The 22,370-nt window shown below is 35.6% G+C and overlaps 1 protein-coding gene across 1 annotated transcript; it reads right to left on the bottom strand.

Annotated features, from left to right (window-relative positions):
- Positions 1 to 4,101: 4,101 nt before the first annotated feature.
- LOC111875934 (putative disease resistance protein RGA1) lies at positions 4,102 to 8,776 on the bottom strand. The gene has a single exon (XM_023872465.3). It carries the CDS (start codon positions 8,658 to 8,660, stop codon positions 4,896 to 4,898), a length of 3,765 nt encoding a protein of 1,254 aa, XP_023728233.1. The 5' UTR covers positions 8,661 to 8,776; the 3' UTR covers positions 4,102 to 4,895.
- Positions 8,777 to 22,370: the final 13,594 nt, after the last annotated feature.

A 22,370-nucleotide genomic window follows, 5' to 3' on the forward strand; every position in this document is an offset into this window, starting at 1 on the left:
CTTGATTATTTTAATTTGATAATATAGGGTTTATAAAAATTTCCATGGGATTTTAAATGTAAAGCTTTGTAAATTTAAGTTTTTAGGACTTTTTAGGGTTCTAGGATTTAATAAATCTTTGGATATTAAAATAAATTGAATCTTTGAGATTTTAAATTGTCTTATGGTACTATAACTCTTTTTATAGTTATAAATAATGTTTGTAATTTATTTTATCGGCTTATTGGCATTCTATGTAGTGATTCCAAGATTCAAGCGAAATTGAGGAATCAAGTGTACTAGTCCTAGTCTTCAACTTTGACTTAAGTTCCTACGAGACTCAGACCTAATTTATACCACTAGGTCAAGTGCATGATGTGTGTATATGATTAATGAAAAGGTGTTCATGTCAAAGAGCGACCCGAATATGTATAGTCACTACAGTTAAGTAGTTGTAGAATTCATATATCAATGTGAAATCTATGTACACTATCCACGGTTTCTAATTGTTTCCAAGTTTCTATTAGGTTATAAATTATTTTTCCTCATCAACTCATTGTTCAGATTGAGAGGTGAGTTTTCCTCGCTGTACATATGGGTCGAAGGCAGCAAGGCTAGCTCGTTGGATTGGATATCCTGCTCTGTGATATTATGTTGTTATGTTGTAGTGATCTGTTAGATCTATCTGATAGTTTGTTGGGTGGTTATATGTTTATCTGTTATATGTGCACCTATTTTGACTTGTTGTTGAGGCTTTGCTGCCATGTGCGTGAGTGAATAGACAGGGGCATTCGAACCCGATGGTTGATTGGGCTCGACGGTATTCCATCCTGAGGATGACTGGACTCGTTGCATATTGGAATTCCAACCTGGGGTAGTCCATCCCAAGGATGACTGAACCTGGATGACTGGGTCTAGAGTATTTCAACCCGATGGTTGATTGGACCCTACACGTTTGTTTGTATATGTTATATGTTTGTGTGGTGGTACTTTGGGGGAAACTTATTTAAGCTTTGGCTTAGGGTTTTAGTTTATTGTTTTAGGTACTTCTAGGTACTTTTGATGATCGCGGAAAAGTGATGGTGTGACAATACACATCCTTTGTTATGGCTTTATGATTTTGGGATTCTCTGATATTGATAAACAATTTGGAAACAATGATTTTGTAAACATTTTATGACTATGGGTTGTTTTTAAAAGTTTAAATTTGTTGTGATTTTTAGAATGTTACACTGGACTTTGAAGGGGCACTGTTATCTAGACCTTAAAGGTGTCTTTAGTACAAAAGGTCGACAAATACTTTATTAAGAGATTCATGAAGGGTTGATTTCTCATTAGAATCTATGTATGTGAGCCTTGATTCAAATAATGAAATCTACCCGCTATAATATGTTATAGTTGAAGTGAAAACAAAAGTTCTTGGAGTGCTTCGGAAATGATTTAGACCTTAATGTTTCTTTAGTTTTACTTTCACCTTAGACAAACAAAAAGGTAATATTTTCTTCATCTTAGACAAACAAAAAAGTAATATTTCTTATATATGGATCACATTTTAAATTGGTTATTAATAGAGTACCCGGGTCGGTTCAATGAGCAAATATCGACCCGAGTATGCCCAAAACCAACATCAAGGAGCAAATACAACTATCCACAAACGATCCATTAGTGGTAGCAACATACAACGTGTAAAAGCGTTTCAAATGCATATCCCAGGAAATGCACAAAAAATACATGTCTTTCATGACATGGTACAATTATATTAATGCATAAATTGTAACTTTAGTCCCTTAACTTTGTATAATCTGTCACACCCGTCACTTGCATACCCTTTATTTTGTAAAAATAATATATATTTTTTTCTCTATATTTTTTTAAAACAACACTTTGACACCCCTTCATCTTTCATCCATCAACTTTGTATAATCCGTCACTTGTAACCCCTCTATTTTGTAAAAGGGATAATGTCATAAAAAGCCTTAAGTTTCGCAAAAAATGTCGGTTTTACCCTTCGGCAGATTTTTGGTTCGTTTATACCGCAAATTTGTCATTTTTTTGTTGGTTTTGCCCTTGTTACCTGCAATAGCAGGTTTCCAGGTTATTATGAATTATTTTTTTGCGAAAAAACCCTTAAGTTTACAAATATTTTGCAAAAAAACCCTTAAGATTATAAATTTTTTTTGAATATATTTCTTAATTATGAATTATTTTATATTTGTTTGATATAAACTTTTTATATTTAAATTTTAAAAAAAGTTACCTAGTTTTAACAAAATTTAAATATATTTCTTAATTAATACTTCAACTTTTCAAAACAAAATTAAAAAAACATTTGTTAGTTAATAATTAATTATGCTAAAATAGTTAATATGAATAATATGGTATCAAGTATTCAATTAATTTTTTTTAAAGATAAATAAAAATATTTTATATGTTTAAAAGGTTTGTATTTCAGAAATACTAACATATCATATTTTTTTATATGTTTAAATACATAATAATATTATCACTTTTTTTATAAAAATACCATAAACATTTTAAACATCAAAAATAAATATAAACATTTTAAACATATAAAATATAAATATATTTGTCTAATTTGTTATATAAATATATTTATTTTTATAAAAAAAATATGATAGTTTATTATTTCTGAAATACAAATCTTTTAAACATATAAATATTTTTATTTTTTTTTTTAAAAAATTAATTGAATATAACTAATGTTAATGTCATATTATTATTAGCTAACAGACGTTTTTTAATGTTGCTTTGAAAAGTTGAAGTATTAATTAATAAATATTTACATTTTGATAAAACTAGGTAACTGTTTTAAAATTTAAATATAAAAACTTTATATTGAACAAATATAAAAGTTACCGTACATAAAGCTTAAAATATGTTTCAGTAGAAAACTATTTAGTTTTATAAAATTTTGAATATATATTTATATTTTATATGTTTATAATCTTAAGGGTTTTTTTTGCAAAATATTTGTAAACTTAAGGGTTTTTTCGCAAAAAATAAGTCAGAATAACCTGGAAACCTGCTATTGCAGGTAACAAGGGCAAAACCGACAAAAAAATGACAAGTTTGCAGTATAAACGGACCAAAAATCTACCGAAGGGTAAAACCGACATTTTCTGTCAAACTTAAGGTTTTTTATGACATTATCCCTTTGTAAAATGATATCTTTCATCCATCTACTTTTTTAAATATTATTTTCAGTCCCTCCACCTTTAACTTTATAAAATATCAATTTCATATTTTCATTTTCTAGACTTTCGTGTTTATCCTCCGCCCTCATCGTATACATAATATGATTTCCTTTCTATACTTTCCTAATATACAACAAAAACACGTAAAACCAGCGGCAAAATGCGGACAAATTTCTAGTGTTTTACAATGCAAGGAATAAGGAGAAATACAATTGTAGGGGCTGATTTGGGTAAATTGAGAAATCAGGGTCTATTTTGTCGCGTGAAGCCGATGGGGATTAAGGCGGCCTCGTCGCGGTCTCAGGAGGCAACCAGTAAACCGACCGCCTCAGCCATTCACGCGGCATGAAGACGGAGCTGAAATATCAAGCAAGCCGCTTAAACTAACCAGTGCATCAACCATCTGATGCTTATGACTTCGATTCGATTTCGTGAGGCAGCGACCAAAACGCCTTGACATCTAAAATTAGAGTCGCTGCTATTGTGATTCTTCTTTGTAGGTATGAAGCGACTTTGAAGTGGCCGGCTAAGATGAGACCGACTGGTCTTTCAGTTATGTCGATTTGAAGTCAATTTTAACATTAGGTTTACCTAATGTAACTCACAATCTGATCATTTCCTCGATCAAACAAGTATGTATATTGACGTGGTTGGCTTTATGTATGTATCTTGATTCTTTAAAAGAATTGATTTTGATACATTAATTTTCCAAAATTACACTTCTCATATCTAGTGATGAATCTAATCAAGGGTGAGGATGGATATGTGCTATAGTTGCTTGGAACTTCATTCTGCAGCAACCCACAAAGAAAATGCACAATTAATATCCATTTATTACCAAACATATCGCAGAGTAGATGCCTCTTCCACTATACTGAAGTTTAGAAGTGTTGATTTTTTTAGCAGATAAAGGCGTAAAACCAGGGTATCTGAGTGGATTGGCTTACTCATGAAAGTTTTGGATTTCTGTTGTATTTTTAAATAAAGAGTGCTTGGTACTATGGTTTATTGCATTCAAACAAAAGAGTGTCTTCATCCATAATGTGTTGACATTTGTTTGTAAATAAATTTTACATGTCAAGTTCGTTTATATACCTACTAAATACATATTCGAAGTTAGTTTTCTGCTGTCATAGTTTTCTGAGTTCGGTCCTCTATATTGATTTCTGTTTCAATTTATGGTGTTGAGTTACAGGCTATTTATCATGCTTGATGCTGGTGTTATCCTTTCTGCTGGTTTATTGTTATGTTGCAGCATGCATAAAAAGGAAATAGCATTAATTTTTCACAATGTTGATAGACGAATGCTGCTGCTATCCTAATAGAATGAAATAGAAATTCCATCTTTTGGTGGCTTATGCTGATCGACTAGCTAGCAAACCTTTTGTAAACCATATCTGCAGTGGATAGTTGCAATGAATGAGAGCCATCATGCAAGAAAATTCCAATGAAGAACAATTATACAAGAAAATTAAGCAGAAATGAAGCTTGCAAAGTTGGTTGATTAATTGCGACCAGAAGTGGTATAGGTTTAAATGATAAGTGAGAGAATTCAAAAGTTTGGACTTTTACTTAACAATATTTCTACTTGTTTCTTTAAATTGTTGAACAGCGATCTCTCATACAGTTGGATGGCTGGGGAGAGTTTATAATTGAACAGAAAAAGGAATGAATGATACACCAACACACTCAAATAACTAATTAACATTTTGATCTATTTACAGTCAAATTATCTAATTTGACAACATTTGCTTCCCGTGGTGCTCCCCATTTAACCTTTTCTTCATCTAGTCCCCTGCAAACAGTGAATCTCATTTCTCGAATAGATGACATGTTGGTTAACCACATAGGCAGTTCTTGTATTCCGAATCTAAATATGCGTAACCAAGTAAGTGAGGTGAGGTGTTGTATTTCTTCAGGTATTGACTCACAATGATCCCATCCGTACAATTCTAACGAGTGAAGCTGGTTCCTTAACTTCTCGATGCCTTGGAGACTTGGGAAAGAATCGAGCTCCTCCGAGAACGGACCAAGTTCCAACCTTTTCAAGAAAGCAAAAGAGTCAAACATTTCATGAGGCAAGGAAGTCAGTTTGCCGCAGTCGGTAATTTCCAAAGTCTTCAAAGAATGACACTCGTTGGGTAAATTGGTTATTCCTAAAAGACTAGGACACATGGCAATTTTTAAAGATTTGAGAGATGTGAGGCCTTGTATGCTCTTAATGTACTCCAGACCTCTGCAGATCCATATCTTTAAGGAAACAAGAGGATGAGGATGGCACTCATCTATGAGAACAATCTTTGGGCAATTCTCGATATCCATGCTCCGGAGGACAGGCGATATCATTATTGAGCTGTTGGTTGCTCCATCTATCCACTTTTCCAGTCTTTTCATACTTCTTAGTCGAAGCGATCTCAATGATGGAGAGAAAGGCTTTGTTGATCCAGTAATATCGGAACTCCTTAAGCATGTTAAGCTGTCCATATTAATCAACTCAAGATCCTGAAGATGTGGAAGGTGCTCAAGCGTCGGAAGAGACAGGCAGCTACGACAGTCAGATAATGTGATCGACAGGATCTTGTCAAAGGGCGTCCATTTCCGTTCAATATCAATTGCCATCTTCGTTACTGATGTTGGGTAATTGTGACCAGAAAAATTGGTTATTCCTAAAAGACTAGGGCAGTTATCGATACGTAAAGATTCAAGAGATGTAAGTCCTTGTATGCTCTTAATATACTCCAGACCATAGCAGTTCTGGATCTTCAAGGACACAAGAGGATGGGGATAGCATTCATCTAAGAGAATAATCTTTTGGCAATTCTCGATGGACAACTTCTGAAGGACAGGTGATATCATTTTTGAGCTATTGGTTGCTCCATCTATCCACTTTTCTAGTCTTTTCATACCATCCAGTGTTAGTGATCTCAAAGATGGAGACAAAGGCATCATTGATCCAGTAACATCTGAACTCCTTAAGCATGTTAAGTTGTCCATATTAATCAACTCAAGATCCAGAAGATGTGGTAGGTGCTCAAGCGTCGGAAGAGAGAGGCAGCTCCTACATCCATCTAATCTGATTGACACCAGCTTGTCAAGGGGCGTCTCTTTCCTATCAATATTGACTGCCATCTTCATTACCCATTCTGGAAAATTATCACCAGAAAATCTTTTAATTGTTAATATTTTCACAGCTCTAGGGGCTTGCAGGCCTCCCAATACTTCCTTGTCGTTTCTGTTGCCAACTTGATCATAACAAGTCCAATTGAATTCAATCTCGTATAAATTTTTCTTGCTAGATAAATCTGCCTTGACAGCATCCTCTTTGCTATTGACGTTCTCTAGATGTGAAATACAGAGGCTTCCAGTAAGGTTATTCAAATGGTGCAGCTCTTCAATACCATGTCCCTTATTTCTAAGCACGCTGAAGGAATTAGGCATTAGTGTTCGAAGAGAAGTCAATTTTCCCACGATATTGTTGGGAATGCTTTTTACAGATTTACAAAATCTTAGGCTGATCAAATTTCTCATGGTTTCTGGAAACTTGTTGAGACTATAGCAACTTCGCAACTTCAGAGTTTGCAAGTGGTATAATTTACCAATAGATTGTGGCAAAACATGGATTTTAGTACTTGACAAATCAAGATACCTGAGATGCACCAACTCTCCAAGTGAGTCGTCTATCTTCTCTATCTCACATCTATTGAGCTTTAGGATTCGCATGCATGTTAACGGTTGAAATGAAAATTTCTTCTCAACTTTGCCATTGATGAACAGTGTATGCAAATTTCTAGCCACTGTATCCCGTTCAATGAACATTGAAACCTTGGCTTTGAATTCATCATCCTCGTTCAGTTCTTGGTAAAAAGAATGTGATAATGAAAGATGTTTAACCTGAGGGATACATGCAATATCATCATTAGTCGCATCCACCAGACGTAAGATTTCATGTTTTGAAAGTGATAATGAAAGATCATGCACCAGATCATGCATATTACAATGAGTGAGGTGACCATATTTATCCCTTCCAACATCTTGGAACAATGAGTTGCTGACCAAAATTTGAAAAATATCATTCCCCACATCCTCCATCTGCTTGTTCTTTTCCTCATCTGCTTGAACCAACCCTAAAGCCATCCAAAGTTGGACCAGTTCTTCCCTTTCCATGACCGTATCTTTCTTAAAAATGGAACAATACACAAAGCATTGTTTGACGATAGAATTTGGGAGATTATCAAAGCTCAATTCCAAACTCTTTTGAACTCTATCCCTTTCTTCTTCCAGATCCCAAACCTTGCTATTTTTGATGGACAACCACTTCTCTGGATCACTGTAATTTGCCAACATGCCACCTATTACATTTAATAGCAATGGTAAACCACCACATTTTTTTACAATCTCACGACCTATCTCCTCCAGTTCAGGAGAGGGTGATGTGCCTGCCACAAAAGCTCTTTCTCTAAAGATGTCCCAACAATGATCATCAGAAAGACCTTTCAAAAGACATGAATCAGCCTTCATTCCAGTAGTTCCGATTTCAAGTTTGCGTGTAGTGACAAGAATGCCACTTCCATTTTGTGAGTTTACACCTAGCATACATCTCCTAAACTCTTCCCAATACGGCCTCTCTTCAACCCAAACATCATCCAAGACCAGAAAATATCTTTTTGATCCCAACTTCTCTTCAAGACTTTTAATTAAATTGACTTTAGAGTCTGACTCAGGTTTCTGTCCAGCAACAGATTCATAGATCTTTACAAGAAGAGTGATGATGTCAACCTTAATCGACACACACAACCATGCTCTCACATCAAAATGTTGCTCAATTATATTATCATTGTAGACCGACTTAGCCAAAGCTGTCTTCCCAATACCGCCCATTCCCACAATGGGAACAATTGTAAGTTTTTCTTCAGTTCTTGGTTTGGTTAAAAGCTCTATGATATGTAGCACATCATCATCTCTTCCAACAATTTTGAATTCTTCTGGATGTGGAATAGTCTCCCGATAGAGGCGATCTGGAACAGGGCCAACAGGGTACTGCTCATTTTGTAATCCTAAGCTGTTTGCTTCTGTATTGATCTTAAGCAACATTTCATTGATGTTTTTTATTTTATGACCCATTTCCCAGCGAAATGAAAGCTTTTTCAAGCTTGGAAGAGATGGTACCTTTCTTGCCACCTGATCTCGTTTCTTTATCTGACGCCTCAACATTTCATAATGAACCTCGTCCAAAACATCATCAGCTTCGCCCACCACAACTTTTAGCTGCTTCAGCCACACCATCACAGCCTCTGTTTCCTTTTGTCTCTCCGCATCCTGCAACTTGGCACGAATCAGATCCAATGTTCTGTGAAGGCTGGCCAGCTTTCCTTCGTAACCCCAAGCAATGGCTAGTTCTCCGGCAGCAATAGACAACACCTTTTTCAATATCCCATCAGCTGCAATAGTGACTAAAGCTTCGGCCATTTTCACTGTTGAGAAGAGAGAGGCAAAGTGGATGAATGGTGGAAGAAAGAGAGGAAGTGATAAGATATGAGATGCTGGGACAGAGAGAGATTCAATGAATGGTAAGAAGTCACAAGGATATTAATTTGTGGGCATGTAAAGTGGAAAATGGTATCCGATCCAAAAGGTGTCCAATAATTGAGTTATATCAGCATTCTATAATAATCTCTTATAAATTTATTTTCTACCTTTTCATTATTACTTATAGAACATATTAATCTATCATTATAATTTCTCTTTAATACTTAATATATAATATTTTATGTAAATTAGAATTCATCTTTGTGACCGCTTTGTTTCTATTTACCTTTTGATATACTTCTATTGTAATACAATATGTATCCAGTTTTTTGGTTTTAATCCCTACATTTCTTTATATGGGCTGGAATAGATTTTTCTTATGCCATTTATCTAAAAAAATGGAGATTTTTTAACATTTGTGTCAATGAAAGTACATAATTCAACCCTGCTTTCGCATGAAGTGTTAATGGAGAAGTATCTGATGTATCAGTAGCAAACAATATTAAAAAAATGCGTAGTGTTGTCATTTATTAGCTGCTGGTTCTATTTTATCAAGTGGCTTCCATGATCTCTGATCAAATGCTTAAACTTACATCTTCTTGAAACCTCTGTTCAGTAAAGTGATGCCTTTTAAATTCAAGTGGCCCAATCATCTCAGAACTCTCAGCATTTTTGTTAGTTTGTATAGATCAGATGATGTTTTTAGTCTTAATAAAGGTACTCATAGCAATTGTTATAATTTGTTATATTGCAGAAGGCTGGAGTTGTGAGGGAAGAGCTAGCCAAGATTAAATAAAAAAGGAAACCACAGCCTAATATCATTTGGCCTGATTTGGCTGAGATGGGACCATGTATGGAGAATAGACTTCATCACCATGGAGAAAACTCGGTGGGGGTTGCTCAAGTTTTAATTAGGGTCGATTTCAAGGTTAACAGTTGAGCAACGTACTTTAAAATTTCCCAAATTACTAAATTAATGCTCAATCATGTGTTTAATGAACACGTTTGAAAAAAAAAAAAATGAAACAGGTGCATTTACAGCCACAGCTAAAAAGAGACTCTGGGTAACAATAGCACCCGCTTGGAGCTGTCTTTTTTTCCACTCCTTCAACCCCTGCTGCTTCGGTACTGCCTCTGTTCATTGTGTTTTACTTAATTTATCTACAAAATTTTAACTAATTTATTATATTATCATGTTTATGTATATAATAATTATAATTAAATAAGCCATCAACATTCTAAGTTTGTGCTGTAAAACAGATGAGCATTATATATTTGTGGTCCCTAATCAGTTATTATATACTAGTTATTAACATTTGGATAATGTCTCATATTATCCACGTTTGAAAAGTTGTATTATATTTTCAGAATCTCAGTTAAAGAAGTTTATTATCACGTGCTGGTTGATGGGTGAGAAAATCACAAGAACTTATGTGAAATGGATGCGGTGAGTCCTTATGGCTGATTTGGTATGTATTGAATGGAATCACCATGTTAAGTTTCTTATTTCATATGATAAGACTTGCATGCTGCATGTGGTTTTGAAACACATTTTGAGTATGGAAAATAGTGGTGGAAGAAAAATGAGAAAGTGATAAATAAAGTGTATGAGATGGTGGAATAAAAAGAGACTCAGTGAATGGAAAGAGGTCACAAGCATATTAATTTGTCGATATTTATAGTGGAAAATGCTTTCCAATCCAAAAGGTGTCCAATAATTGAGTTATATCAGCATTCTATGATAATCTCATATAAAATTATTTTCTACCTTTTCATGATTACTTATAGAACATATTAGTATATCATTATAATATCTCTTTTAATAGTTAATATATAATGTTTTATGTAAATTAGAATTCACCTTTGTGACTGGTTTATTTATGTTTACCTTCTGATATACTTTTTTTTGTAATATAATATGTATCCAGTTTTTCAGTTTTAATCCCTATATTTCGTTACATGGTCTGAAAATAGATTTTTCTTACCCCATTTATCTAAAAAAATGGAGGTTTTTTAACATATGTGTCAAGGACAGTACATTGCTATTTTTTACATTCAACTCTGCTTTCACCAGAAGTTTTAATGGTGGAAGTATCTGATGTATCAGTAGCAAACAATATTAAAAAGATGCTAGAGCTGTCATATTCACAGGTGTTGGTTCGATTTTATCAAGAAAATAAGTGGCTGCCATGATCTCTCAACTGATTAAACTTACGTCTTCTTGAAACCTCTGTTCAGTAAAGCAATGCCTTTTTGGATTCAAGTAGCTCAATAATCTCACAACTCTCTACTATGTTAGAATTCAAGACCTTGTGGATTGCTTTTTTTCTTTTGGTTTTATCTGAATAACTTCTCTCCATTATTTGGTGTTGTTTCCTTTTCCTTTTACCTGATTTTTTTTACTGTTGTTGGACCTGTACTTACTAGGAGCTGCTTTACAGTTCATTTATAACTTCATGTATCTTTCTGAAATAATCTTATTTGTTATGTGTTGTGATTTTCTGAATGAATTTGTTGCCTATGAGTGTTTTGGACATCGACTGTTCCAGTTATCTTACAGTCTATTATAATTTTTTTGTTCTTTTATTCTGTAACCAGATCCAGTTAACTTTGTGCTCTAGTTAACTTCATGATGAAATGAAACAAAATAGTTTTGAAGGTGAAAGAGGTTCAATTGATTTTCCAAGTTAAAAGAAAGAACCTTCTTAGAACCATACACAATGGTTGTGTTGCATTTTGGCTGGTTCAACGTACTCTTAGCATCCTACTTTCATTTATTTCCATAATTACACCACTAAATTTCCATTTTTTCAATATTAAGTCTCATACTCTGAAAACTTCACACAGTTATAGCAATGTACTTTCCATTTTTTCTTGTTAAAAAGTAATCTTTGAAAAATCTATACAACTATTGAAGTAAAATTGCGTTGTGTTTGGATGATATTGCTATAATTGGGTATTTGTTTTCCAAAACACAATGTTGTAGTAACAAGAAATGAAAAATAGGATGCCATAATAATCAAATCAACAAAAGTACAATGCTATTTCATTCATTTAACATTGTTCTTGTAGTAAGAAAAAAGGAAAGTAGCTCAATGAATCTATCCCCAAATATTTAGACAATCAGAAAGACTGGTGACTGGAGAACTGATAAATATATATATATATATATATATATATATATATATATATATATATATATATATATATATATATATATATATATATATTAAAAAAAACACTCAAAGAACAAATTACAGTTATATTTTGCTCCCCTGAGAGTTAGAATGCAACTCAAATAATGTGCTAAATCATGCATGAATCAGATTATTAGTAGTGTATGTGTAGGTATGAAACGTGTATGTATATGGATATAGTATCATGTATGTATCTTTGTGTATATTTGTTTGTATGTATATGGACGCCATATGGATATGGTAACCTTATAGAGGCTTGGACTTTGTATGAAAAGTAATCTATTTATCACAATCATCCTGATGAACACCAAATCAAAAGTAACATAATGATACAGAGAAGGAAAAGAAAGCAATGATATATTAAAGGACAATTCAAAGAATATGAGTATCCTAAACACTACAAGGGGAGCATATATAGAATCTGTGGAGGTCTTTTCATCGGGGAATTTTATCGAACGCTTGGTGTTCATAAAAAAAGAGGGGATTCATCTGTACCTACACGATTAACTTGTAAATGCAAAGCAGTACCACATTCAAGCAAAGAATAATGGCATACAAACAAGTCAATTTGTCATCATAAAGAAAGCCAAATTTACCTAAATGGATAAACCACCTGATAAGATAACCAATGAAGACACAAACCTTTTGGGAGAGAGAGAGAGAGTTAGCAGAACCTCAAAAACTCCATCGTGCCGCTATCAGAGACATAATGCAATCAATTTCATATGTAAGGAGGCAGCGACGGCGAGCTGAAAATGAAGAAAGGCAACCAGAGATCGTTGGGGGGATGAAAATCATCTCCCGATCACATAATGTGCACATTTTTTCCTTTTAATTTTTTTGATGTTTTATGTTATTGTAATTGTTAATGTCATTTTATAGCAACTTGCTTTGTATTTGTGTCATCTTATAGCTACTTTTGCTTTAAATAGAAACTAGGTTGCTATAAATTGACTAAAATGTTCTTTTCTCATTTTATATAGTTTACTCTTCATTTATGTCGTTTTATAACAACATGCTTTCTATTTCTGTCTTCTTATTGCTACTGTGGCATTAAACAAAAATTAGGTTCCTCTAATATATATATATATATATATATATATATATATATATATATATATATATATATATATATATATATATATATATATATATATAATTGAGTAAAATATTTCGTTTATCATTTTATAGCAACGTATGTGAAACATCCCAAATTTAAGACAAAAAAAATTTATTCTTAATTTAATAAAATTAGTATGCCAAAAACAATATCAATACAATCCCAATAAAATTAGTGTATCAAACATCATCTCAGATCAGAGTAAAACACAAAAAGCGGAACGAGGTGGTGTGTGCTCTGCAATCCACCCGGGTCTTTCCCTTTGGACTGGAAGTACTTGAAACATAAACTGAAAACTGTAAGCACAAAACTTAGTGAGTTCACCAAACATACCACATACCATATATAATAAGCACATAATGGGTCCTACCCGACATCGAGCCCCGCTTGGTATACAGATCAGGCCCCGCCCAACATACATATAATCATATATCAAATAAACACATACACATGCAATAATCACAAAGATACATAGCATATAAAAATGTCATCGGGCATCGCCCGGTAAGCATACAAGTACATAACACATGCAAGAGTCACGCAGACATCTAACATTCTAACACAACATAATCATGGCCTGACATTGGTGCCTTCGCCCCGCTAAACACGGCGAGGAAACTCATCTCAATCGATAGATAAAAGATCCTACACTCGCGAGTGTTGTTGCGAATTGGCTCCTCGAACTAAGTTAAACAACCAAAACCATACTTAATTAATATCCATGGCTAAATCCAACCACTAGGTCCAACAATGGCCCAACTAATCAAGCCCACTAAGGGCCCAAGCCCATTGGGCTCACTAAGGCCCAACAACACACTCCTAGGCCCAACGGGGCTAGCCCAACAAGAAGTCCTAGACTCTAAGATAATCCTCAATCTATCAAAATCCCAATAACACAAAAACCAACCAAATCCCAAAACCCCAAAGTCCAAAGAAAGGTCTACACTCGAAGCCGAAAATGAGAATCCCATCAGACTGAGTACGCAGGGCGTACTCAGCTGTACGCAACGCGTACAGACTTGTATGCCCAACGTACTTACCCATTTAGCCAAAACTCACTTTAAGCACTTAATTCTTAAGACCAAAAGTCCTAACCACATATCTAACCCCTAGCAAGCGTCTAGAACCATAAAGTCATTGACTTGATGACTTTACATGCCCCAAAAGGACCCAACTTCAAGATATAACACTCTACGTGCGCTAAATGGACATATCCTCATGCATGGGTAATTCTCAACCCTAAAGGTGACAACTTTATGGAATTTGAACCTCAAAGACACCAAGAGTGGCAACTCATAGCTCCTGGAGTGGTGTTAAACCACTAGATCTCATTCATGCAGCCAAAAAGGGTCGAAAACCCATATAAACTAGAGCGAAGCTTCTAATGAAGATGGTCATATATTTTTACCTCAAACAAGCTGGAAATGGAGTAAAGAGTCAGGATCCACAAGTTCTTCCTTGATCCAAAACATTGCACCAAACTCCTTTTTCTATTAAAGGCACCAAGCTACCCAAAATACACTTCAAAAGGTCAAGAACACACCAATATTCTATAGGGTTCAATATTAGGGTTTTTTGACAATAGGGGTTGATAGGGAGGCTAACACTTGGGACTTAATGTGTAACGCCCTGTTCTGATTTGTTTCCTAATGCGGGGTGGTGACCTGAAGACCAAGTATCATCAGGATTAGTGCCTTTGAGGAAAAGAGATTTAGACCCAATTGGGTATGGTTAAGGTAATTTGGATGATTCAGGTGTTCATTTTGTATTTTGGAGCCAAAGGGTATATTGGTAAAGTGTCAGTTCACGCTTTTATGGAAATTAGGTTTTAGATCTGTAAGTTTTAAGGAAAGTATGAGTTGATAGAAGCATAGATCTTCTCATTACCTTTCCGTGGATATAAGGATCATCAGAAACAGAGTTATAACGAAAAATTTATGGCCTTCATAAGTTGGTGGTCTTAGGGTTTAGTCGGGTATGATGGGCGTACACAAAGGGTATGTGGGGGGGGACTAGTGAAAGAGGTAGTACGCGGGGCATACCTTGGCGTACATTGTACGTACTAACCAGGACGATCTCGAATGCTCTACGGAGTACGCTAAGCGTGCCATATGTGTGACAATCGTCAAATTCCGGTCAAGTCAAAGGCAAATAAAGTCAACAAGTTAAACCGATCAACTCAATTAACACTTGTATACTAGGGTTTACGTTATGTAATTACTGTACAACTCACTATTTTAATAAGAAATCATCATTTGGAAAATTCGTATTTTTAGATTTTTGTAACCCTAATCAGGGTAAGGGAGGCAACGAAACGATAAAACACTATTGCATACCCATCGGGGGTGTGTAAGATCCTTAAACATGACTTAACGGGGTTTACGGACCTTGTGTTGCGAAACCAAACACTCAAAAAGGTCTCAAATGAAGCCCCTCCCAATCTCTTTCACTCTATCTCTCTATTCAAAATCTCTCCCAAATCTCTTCCAAATCTCTCTCAAAAGTTCCTTTAACTTTCTGAGATCATTCGGGTCATCCCGACCCTTAACCGGGTCAAAAACCGCTTAAAACGGGTAAAATAACCTTAAGGAACCAAAACCCTCCTTTTAGAAGCGAAGCCTCTTAGGACCAAAGGTCCCCTATAGGGACCGAACTCTATTGAGGACTGAAGCCGAGACCACTAGGACCGAACTGAGGAGGAGGACCGAACCCAAAGCTCATGGAACCGAACCCAAACCTACCTTCTCGGACCAAAACCCCCCTTTCGCCTTCAGGCTATTTTGGCTCACCTTGCCTTCGGTCCATGACCAGAAGGGACCGAACCTTCGGCCCAGCACCGAGAGGTCTCGCAGGTTTCGCCTTTCTTCCCAGTTTTCAACTACGACTTCATTTTAGGCCCGTTTTTCATCATTTTAACGCGGGATTTTCACCCCAAACTTTATTTTAACATATAAAGCCCCATATTTATTAATTAATCACGTTTTTGGGAATAAATCTTATCCAAGAAGAGTGGGTGAAGTACTTGAAGTGGAGTGTTGACTCTACTTTAGTTTATGACTGTCACACCCCGAAACCGATGGTGGAAACGTTCCGGGGCGGAGGACGTCATGTAAAGTATTGCAACCAATGTACATAGCAAGCATAGTAAACACAACCATTACATTACATAGGAATATTTACATATGTTTGAAAGCAAAGTAATACATGTTTATATATATACATCAGTATAACAAAAGTAAAGACAAGACTGCTAAAATGCTCCGTCTTCTCCAAAAGAATGCGGGATACCTGTCTAACGAGAACCTGAGAATACAAGCAGTTTTAAAAATATCAGCATAAAGCTGGTGAGTTCATAAGCGGTTTGTTTCTGGTAAAAGAACAAGTTTCCTTTCGTTTTCTGAAAAAGTTGCTATCCAAGAAAATCCCATATTTTCTTATAAGAAAGGTTTAGTTATCCATTTGTTACACAACCTGGTTAAGAACAGTTAAGTTATCCCAGGAAAAACCCTTATTTTCCATAAAAGTTGGTTATCAATCCGAAATGAAGTGTACAAGTATCTACCATACTTGTAGCGTTAAGAGAAGTATCCTGAAAGCCTGGTTATCCTTGAAAAGTACATTAGTTTTAACACGTATATAAAACTAGTAAGTAGGCAGTAAACTAATTACTGAAGTAAATCTCCATAATCTAGGTTGCGAGTTCCATAACCATACAATAAACTAGATAAGGCTCGTAACGGGGTCAGTATCATTTTATGACTTTTGTCACCTGTGGACCAGTCGGTCCCACTGTAGCTAGCAGCCAGGTGCGGGCTAGTCAATCCCGTATAGATCTATACACTCAAGTCACGTTCTCCCTCCAGGAGATTCTGGTTACAGAGGTAGTCCTACACTCTCATATCTAGGGGGAGTGTTACCAAGGACGTGTCTCCAATCTTAAGATTAATGAATGGAAAATCTTGTTTTATTGGTCCTTCACTCTCGTATCTAGGGGGAGTGTTACCAAGGACGTTTTAAAAGTAATAATATGGAAAATTCTGTTTTATTGGTGCTTCACTCTCGTATCTTGGGGGAGTGTTACCAAGGACGTTTTAAAAGTAATAATACGGAAAATTCTGTTTTATTGGTCCTTTACTCTCGTATCTTGGGGGAGTGTTACCAAGGACGTATTAAAAGTTCTAAGGTTAATGATTTTAACAGTAATAACATGGAAAATCATTTGTGAAATATAAAATATGATATTTTATAATGAGTTTCACAATTAGTTTGAAAACTAGGTCTACAAGTTAAATGGTCGGTTAATACGGTTTTCAGTGTTAAAAGCATACGGAATATGAGATATTTCATACGAAATAATAAGTTTGAGTACAAGATTTACTTGTACTTTTGCTTGTATTCCCCCCCCCCCCTTAAAACATGAAAAACACGGAAAAAGGTGTAGGGGTATGAACTCACCAGACGAGAAATGTGCTAGGCATGATGCTAAGTGTCAGTTTAGGGCTTGAATACGCGCGAGGTTCCTATGTAATATGAAGAGATACATAATTGTATCTAATTAGACTTTGAACTACTAATTAAGTAAGATAATACACTCTGAGGTGCGAAAACACTTTATTCCAAGTGTTAGGAATGATACGTGTTGCATCTAAGGGGGGTGTAGGGCCTAGTTATGGAGTTTGCTCTTCAAGAGTAAACTCCTAGAAGAGATTACGGCCCATAGACCATATCCCCATGAGTTTACGGCCGTAAACTCATGGGTGGTGTGTTCTTGGATGCTTAAAGGTCTTACAACACTTGTGGAATTAGGCTAGGTTCAATTCTAGGGCATAGGAAGTGGTTAAGTCGTCAAATGGACCATTTATGGGAGTTTACGGATGTAAACATAGAGTTTACGGCCGTAAACTCTTACTTGTCCCTTCTTTTGGTTATTGATGGTTCTAGGTTAAGTACACACGATTCTAGTCCAATATCCAAGCCATGGAAGGAAGTTAGGGCCATTTGACCTCTTTGGAGGAGTTTACGGCCAAGGGACCATTCCTTGGGGGGTTTACGGCCGTAATCTCCTAAGGTCATTGTTTCCTTGGTGTTTAAGGTCGGATGGTGGTTGGTTCTAGACATTATTCCAAGCCATAAGAGGTGTTTAAGGGGCAATTTAACACCTTAAATGGTGTTTACGGCCTATGAAAGAGGGTTTACGTTCCAAGAATGATCTTGGGCCGTAAAATCATGTTTACTCCCCAAATAACAAGTTTTTGGTGTTCTAAGCTCGTACATGTAAGTCCCTAAGTCATAGCTAAGCACCAAAAGTGATTTGAAAAGGGTTTTGGGGCTTCAAAACCCCATTTATGGGTGTTTGCGGTTTGGGGTTGTTCATGGGTCGTAAACACAAGTTTTTGATACTTTTGGATGATTCAAACACGGATTTGTATGCTAAACAAGCTAAACTATAAGCTAGGATAGATCACTTACCAAATTTGTGCTTGAAAGGGGTGGTTTTGGATCAAAATTTGGCTTGTAGAGAGAGAGTAGTGAGAGAGAATGTTAAGAGAGTGAAAAACCTTCAAATGAAGGTCCACTCACCCTTATATAGGGTTTGAGTTTGTGGCCGGTGGAAATCTACCCGATACCGACGTTAAACGGAGCTTATGGTCGTACCCGATTAAATTGTCGTAACCCGACTTATTTGTAACTAAAAATCTTCCAAATGAATATTGGGGGTGTTGTCACATGCTTCTAATGCGTTTGGACACTCATGAAGTCATAATAAAAGTCTCAATATAAATAACCTAATTCAAAATGTTAATGGAAAATTAAAATATAAACGGTTTTATTAACGGAAACGGGTCACAGTGACGGAATAAATTTCAGGTTGTCACAATGACACAAGGAACCACCCACACCCACTCCATGACCAACCCATACCCCCCACCATACCTGGTCATTCATCGTCCTTTTCCCATCATTTCCCAACCCCATTCTTTGTCTAAGGCTGAAATTTATCCTCTCTCCTAACACTCTCTCATTTTCTAATTCTTCCCCCAAAGATCAAAGATATTTTCTCTCTCAATTCTCTCACTAAAATTCGAGATTTAAGGGTCTTCTTCCAAGTTTATCTTCCACTTTTAGTAAGTATATTCATCCTCCATATAATTATTTCACTTACTTCTACTTCAATCATAGTTTTCTTACACAAACTCTATCATATTTGTGTTAGATTCTTGAAATCTTCAAGGCATCTCCTAAGTGTTCTTGAGTAGAACACTTCTTTTCTTCAACATTCACCCACTAAGAACACATAAGGTGAGTTCATACCCCTATCTTTTCATATTTTTTTAAGTTTTAAATGGGGGGGGGGGGGGGGAATAAAAGTTAAAACACCAAGAACACAACTAAGCTTTTCCAACAGCTTTCATCAGGAAAGTTTAACTACATTCACAGACTGTTTTGGTCAACTTAAACATTTTAGTTTTCAAAACTGTATTAGATGAATCTAGTTTAGGTTAATACCTTTAAAATGACTACTTGAACATCTCCATATGCATAATTCATATACCAAGGTTTGCCACTACTACAAGTAATTACAATAAAATATAATAAGTGTACACTACGAACAAATACGCTAACTATAGTAGGTATAGTTAGGTTGCATTACATTACAAATAATTTGGATAAACTATAATATGCATAATTCATGTTCACTATCACTACCGTTGTTTGGTGAATTATGATATGTATAGTTTATGTTCACTACCACCACCACTTTTGGATAAACTATAATATGCATAATTCATGTTCACTATCACCACCACTATTTGGTGAATTATGATATGTATAGTTTATGTCCACTATCACCACTTGATGAACTATGATAAGCATAGTATCGGTCTTTGGTTTTTAAGACTACATTCTATCTAGAATTGTTAGTTTTCAACCATAATTACTAAGTGTATATGCTAGAGTTATATAGAATCTAGTCGTGATCGACTTAGAATTGGTGGGTCCGCTTTATTTCCTGTTCCTTGTTTGGTTGTGGGCCTAGGGCAGACCCATTACATTCGACGTTTTATCTAACTTTAATTTTATATAACTTATATATACTTGGAGATTATAGAAGGAAACTATAGGAAATTCTAGGATGCACTATTTCATAACATAGAGACTTTCAATTCATTCTTTACGGAAAATATCGGATTTTTTGGAACAACTTATTCGCTTTTACAAAGGAAAACAATTTCGTTTCAACATAAAACTATTATGAACTCACCAACTTCATTGTTGACACTTTTTCAAAACTACTTGTATTCTTAGGATTTCAGTGAGCAGGAAATGCTCAGCTTTGAGGACATGGACGCTAAGCCGTCAAGTTCAAAAACATATTTTGTCATCATGATGTAATTGATTTCAAAAACATGTAAACATATACTAAGATGTAACTTTTTCAATTATATTGATGATGGTTGTGTTTGCTTTCTTCACTATTATATTCATTGTTATGATACTGTCTAAGAAGTCATCCGCCCGGAACGTTTCCGCTGTTCTGGTTTGGGGGTGTGACAGATTGGTATCAGAGCATTGTTTATAGTGAACTAAGTATATCGAACCATATAAGATATACAAACAATAAATACAATGGGAAAAAAACACTCTGACCAAGAGTTATATTTTTATATAACAAGTCTTTGCTAAAAGTATTCATACATGCACACACACTAGGGTCAGTTTCATGGTAGAACATAACAAAAGTGCTGATTGTTGAATGACACAAGTAGGCTTGGGGATGTATAGTATATTCTGGGAATGACATAGCCTGATCAACTATATCTATCCTAGAAGTGATTAGCATATGCCCAAGAATGATTGTGGTGTTGCAACAAGTCTAAAAACTTACCAAGAAACATTGAGAACATAAGTCAAACATTTAAAATACTATAGGAGTATTTTGTGGTAGTATAGCTAACTTATGTGAAAACTAAAGACCCCATTAGTAGGTATATAATGACTGAGTGCATATGCTAAAGTTATATGTAATTAAATACATTATAGACTCAGAATCTGTGACTATTGCTCTATTTCATGTTCCTTGTTAGGTTGTCGATTTAGAGTAGAGTCATCTATTCGAAGGTCTATCCTATCTCAGATTATATATAACTGGTATGCACTATGTGATTATAGAAGTGACTAATGAGGATCACCCCTATAAGTAATTGTACGATTAGACGTCTAATAACTATCTCTTCTGCCCCCATTCTCGTACGAACAACATGGTGAGAGCTCAACTACCAGGAGACCCCTATTCGCCCAACCATGAAAATGGTGGTTAGAACGAAGAAACTCCCGAAGAGGATCCTGAAGAAATAATGGAGGAAGACCTCGGAGACAATTAGAAGGGGAACGAGAGGAAGAGAAACCAAAGGAAAACAAAGGAAAGAATAAATGAGAGAAGACTCTGACGAGGAGCCGATGCCTACAATACACCCTCCAGACTCTACATCCTGATGAGACTTCCATGACCCAGCACCTCGATGAGCCGTAGATTTAAATAGATGGAGTCTGAGACAAGGTCAAGCACCCTCCCTGCAGTATGGAAAGAGGATTCTACAACCTCAATGGAGGAAGATCAGTAGACAAGGCCCTCTTTGTCATAGTATACCACATCGCTTACCAGAGGATACAAACATGAGCACCGGTCAACCGAATCAGGAAGGTTAGTGCTATCACCAAGATCACCGCAATTCGCCTTTGTCACCTAGATGGAGGACATGACAGGCCAGGAACCACGTCAAGGCCTGCAAATAGAAGTGACCACAACTTGAGCCAAGAATCAGAGAGTATCAGGAACATCAAACAGCGTTGGAGAAAACACGTGGTAAAAGCAGCACATCAAACGATAGAAGCCAGGGCAGAGGTTAGGTCAATGCGGACTTCCATGCCTTCATTCTATGGCCCAGGAAACATCACCCGCCACGAGTAATGTGTACACTACTGACATATCGATACAGACTCAAAACTATTGGCGTGTGCGTGAACACTACCCCGTCGTATACATAAATTCGACCCGTAAAATTTAGGGATTTCACTATTCAAAGGCGTCGTGCCACTTCCAAAAATTTTCCTTACATTAACGAAATGTAGACCTATTATTAGGTCAAAATTTTTCCCAAACTCTATGTACTAGATTATATCAATGAATTTGGCATGCATTTTATTACATTGGGAATTTAGCAAATATTTCTTAACTTGGTATTACAAACGATTTGCTTATGGTAACTCCAAGAATTCTTAATGTATACCTCAAGGTCAGGTGTAATTAAGAGATAATAGACTTAGAAATGG

This window comes from Lactuca sativa, chromosome 2 (genome assembly GCF_002870075.4).
Source record: "Lactuca sativa cultivar Salinas chromosome 2, Lsat_Salinas_v11, whole genome shotgun sequence".
In the NCBI taxonomy this organism is placed as follows: domain Eukaryota; kingdom Viridiplantae; phylum Streptophyta; class Magnoliopsida; order Asterales; family Asteraceae; genus Lactuca; species Lactuca sativa.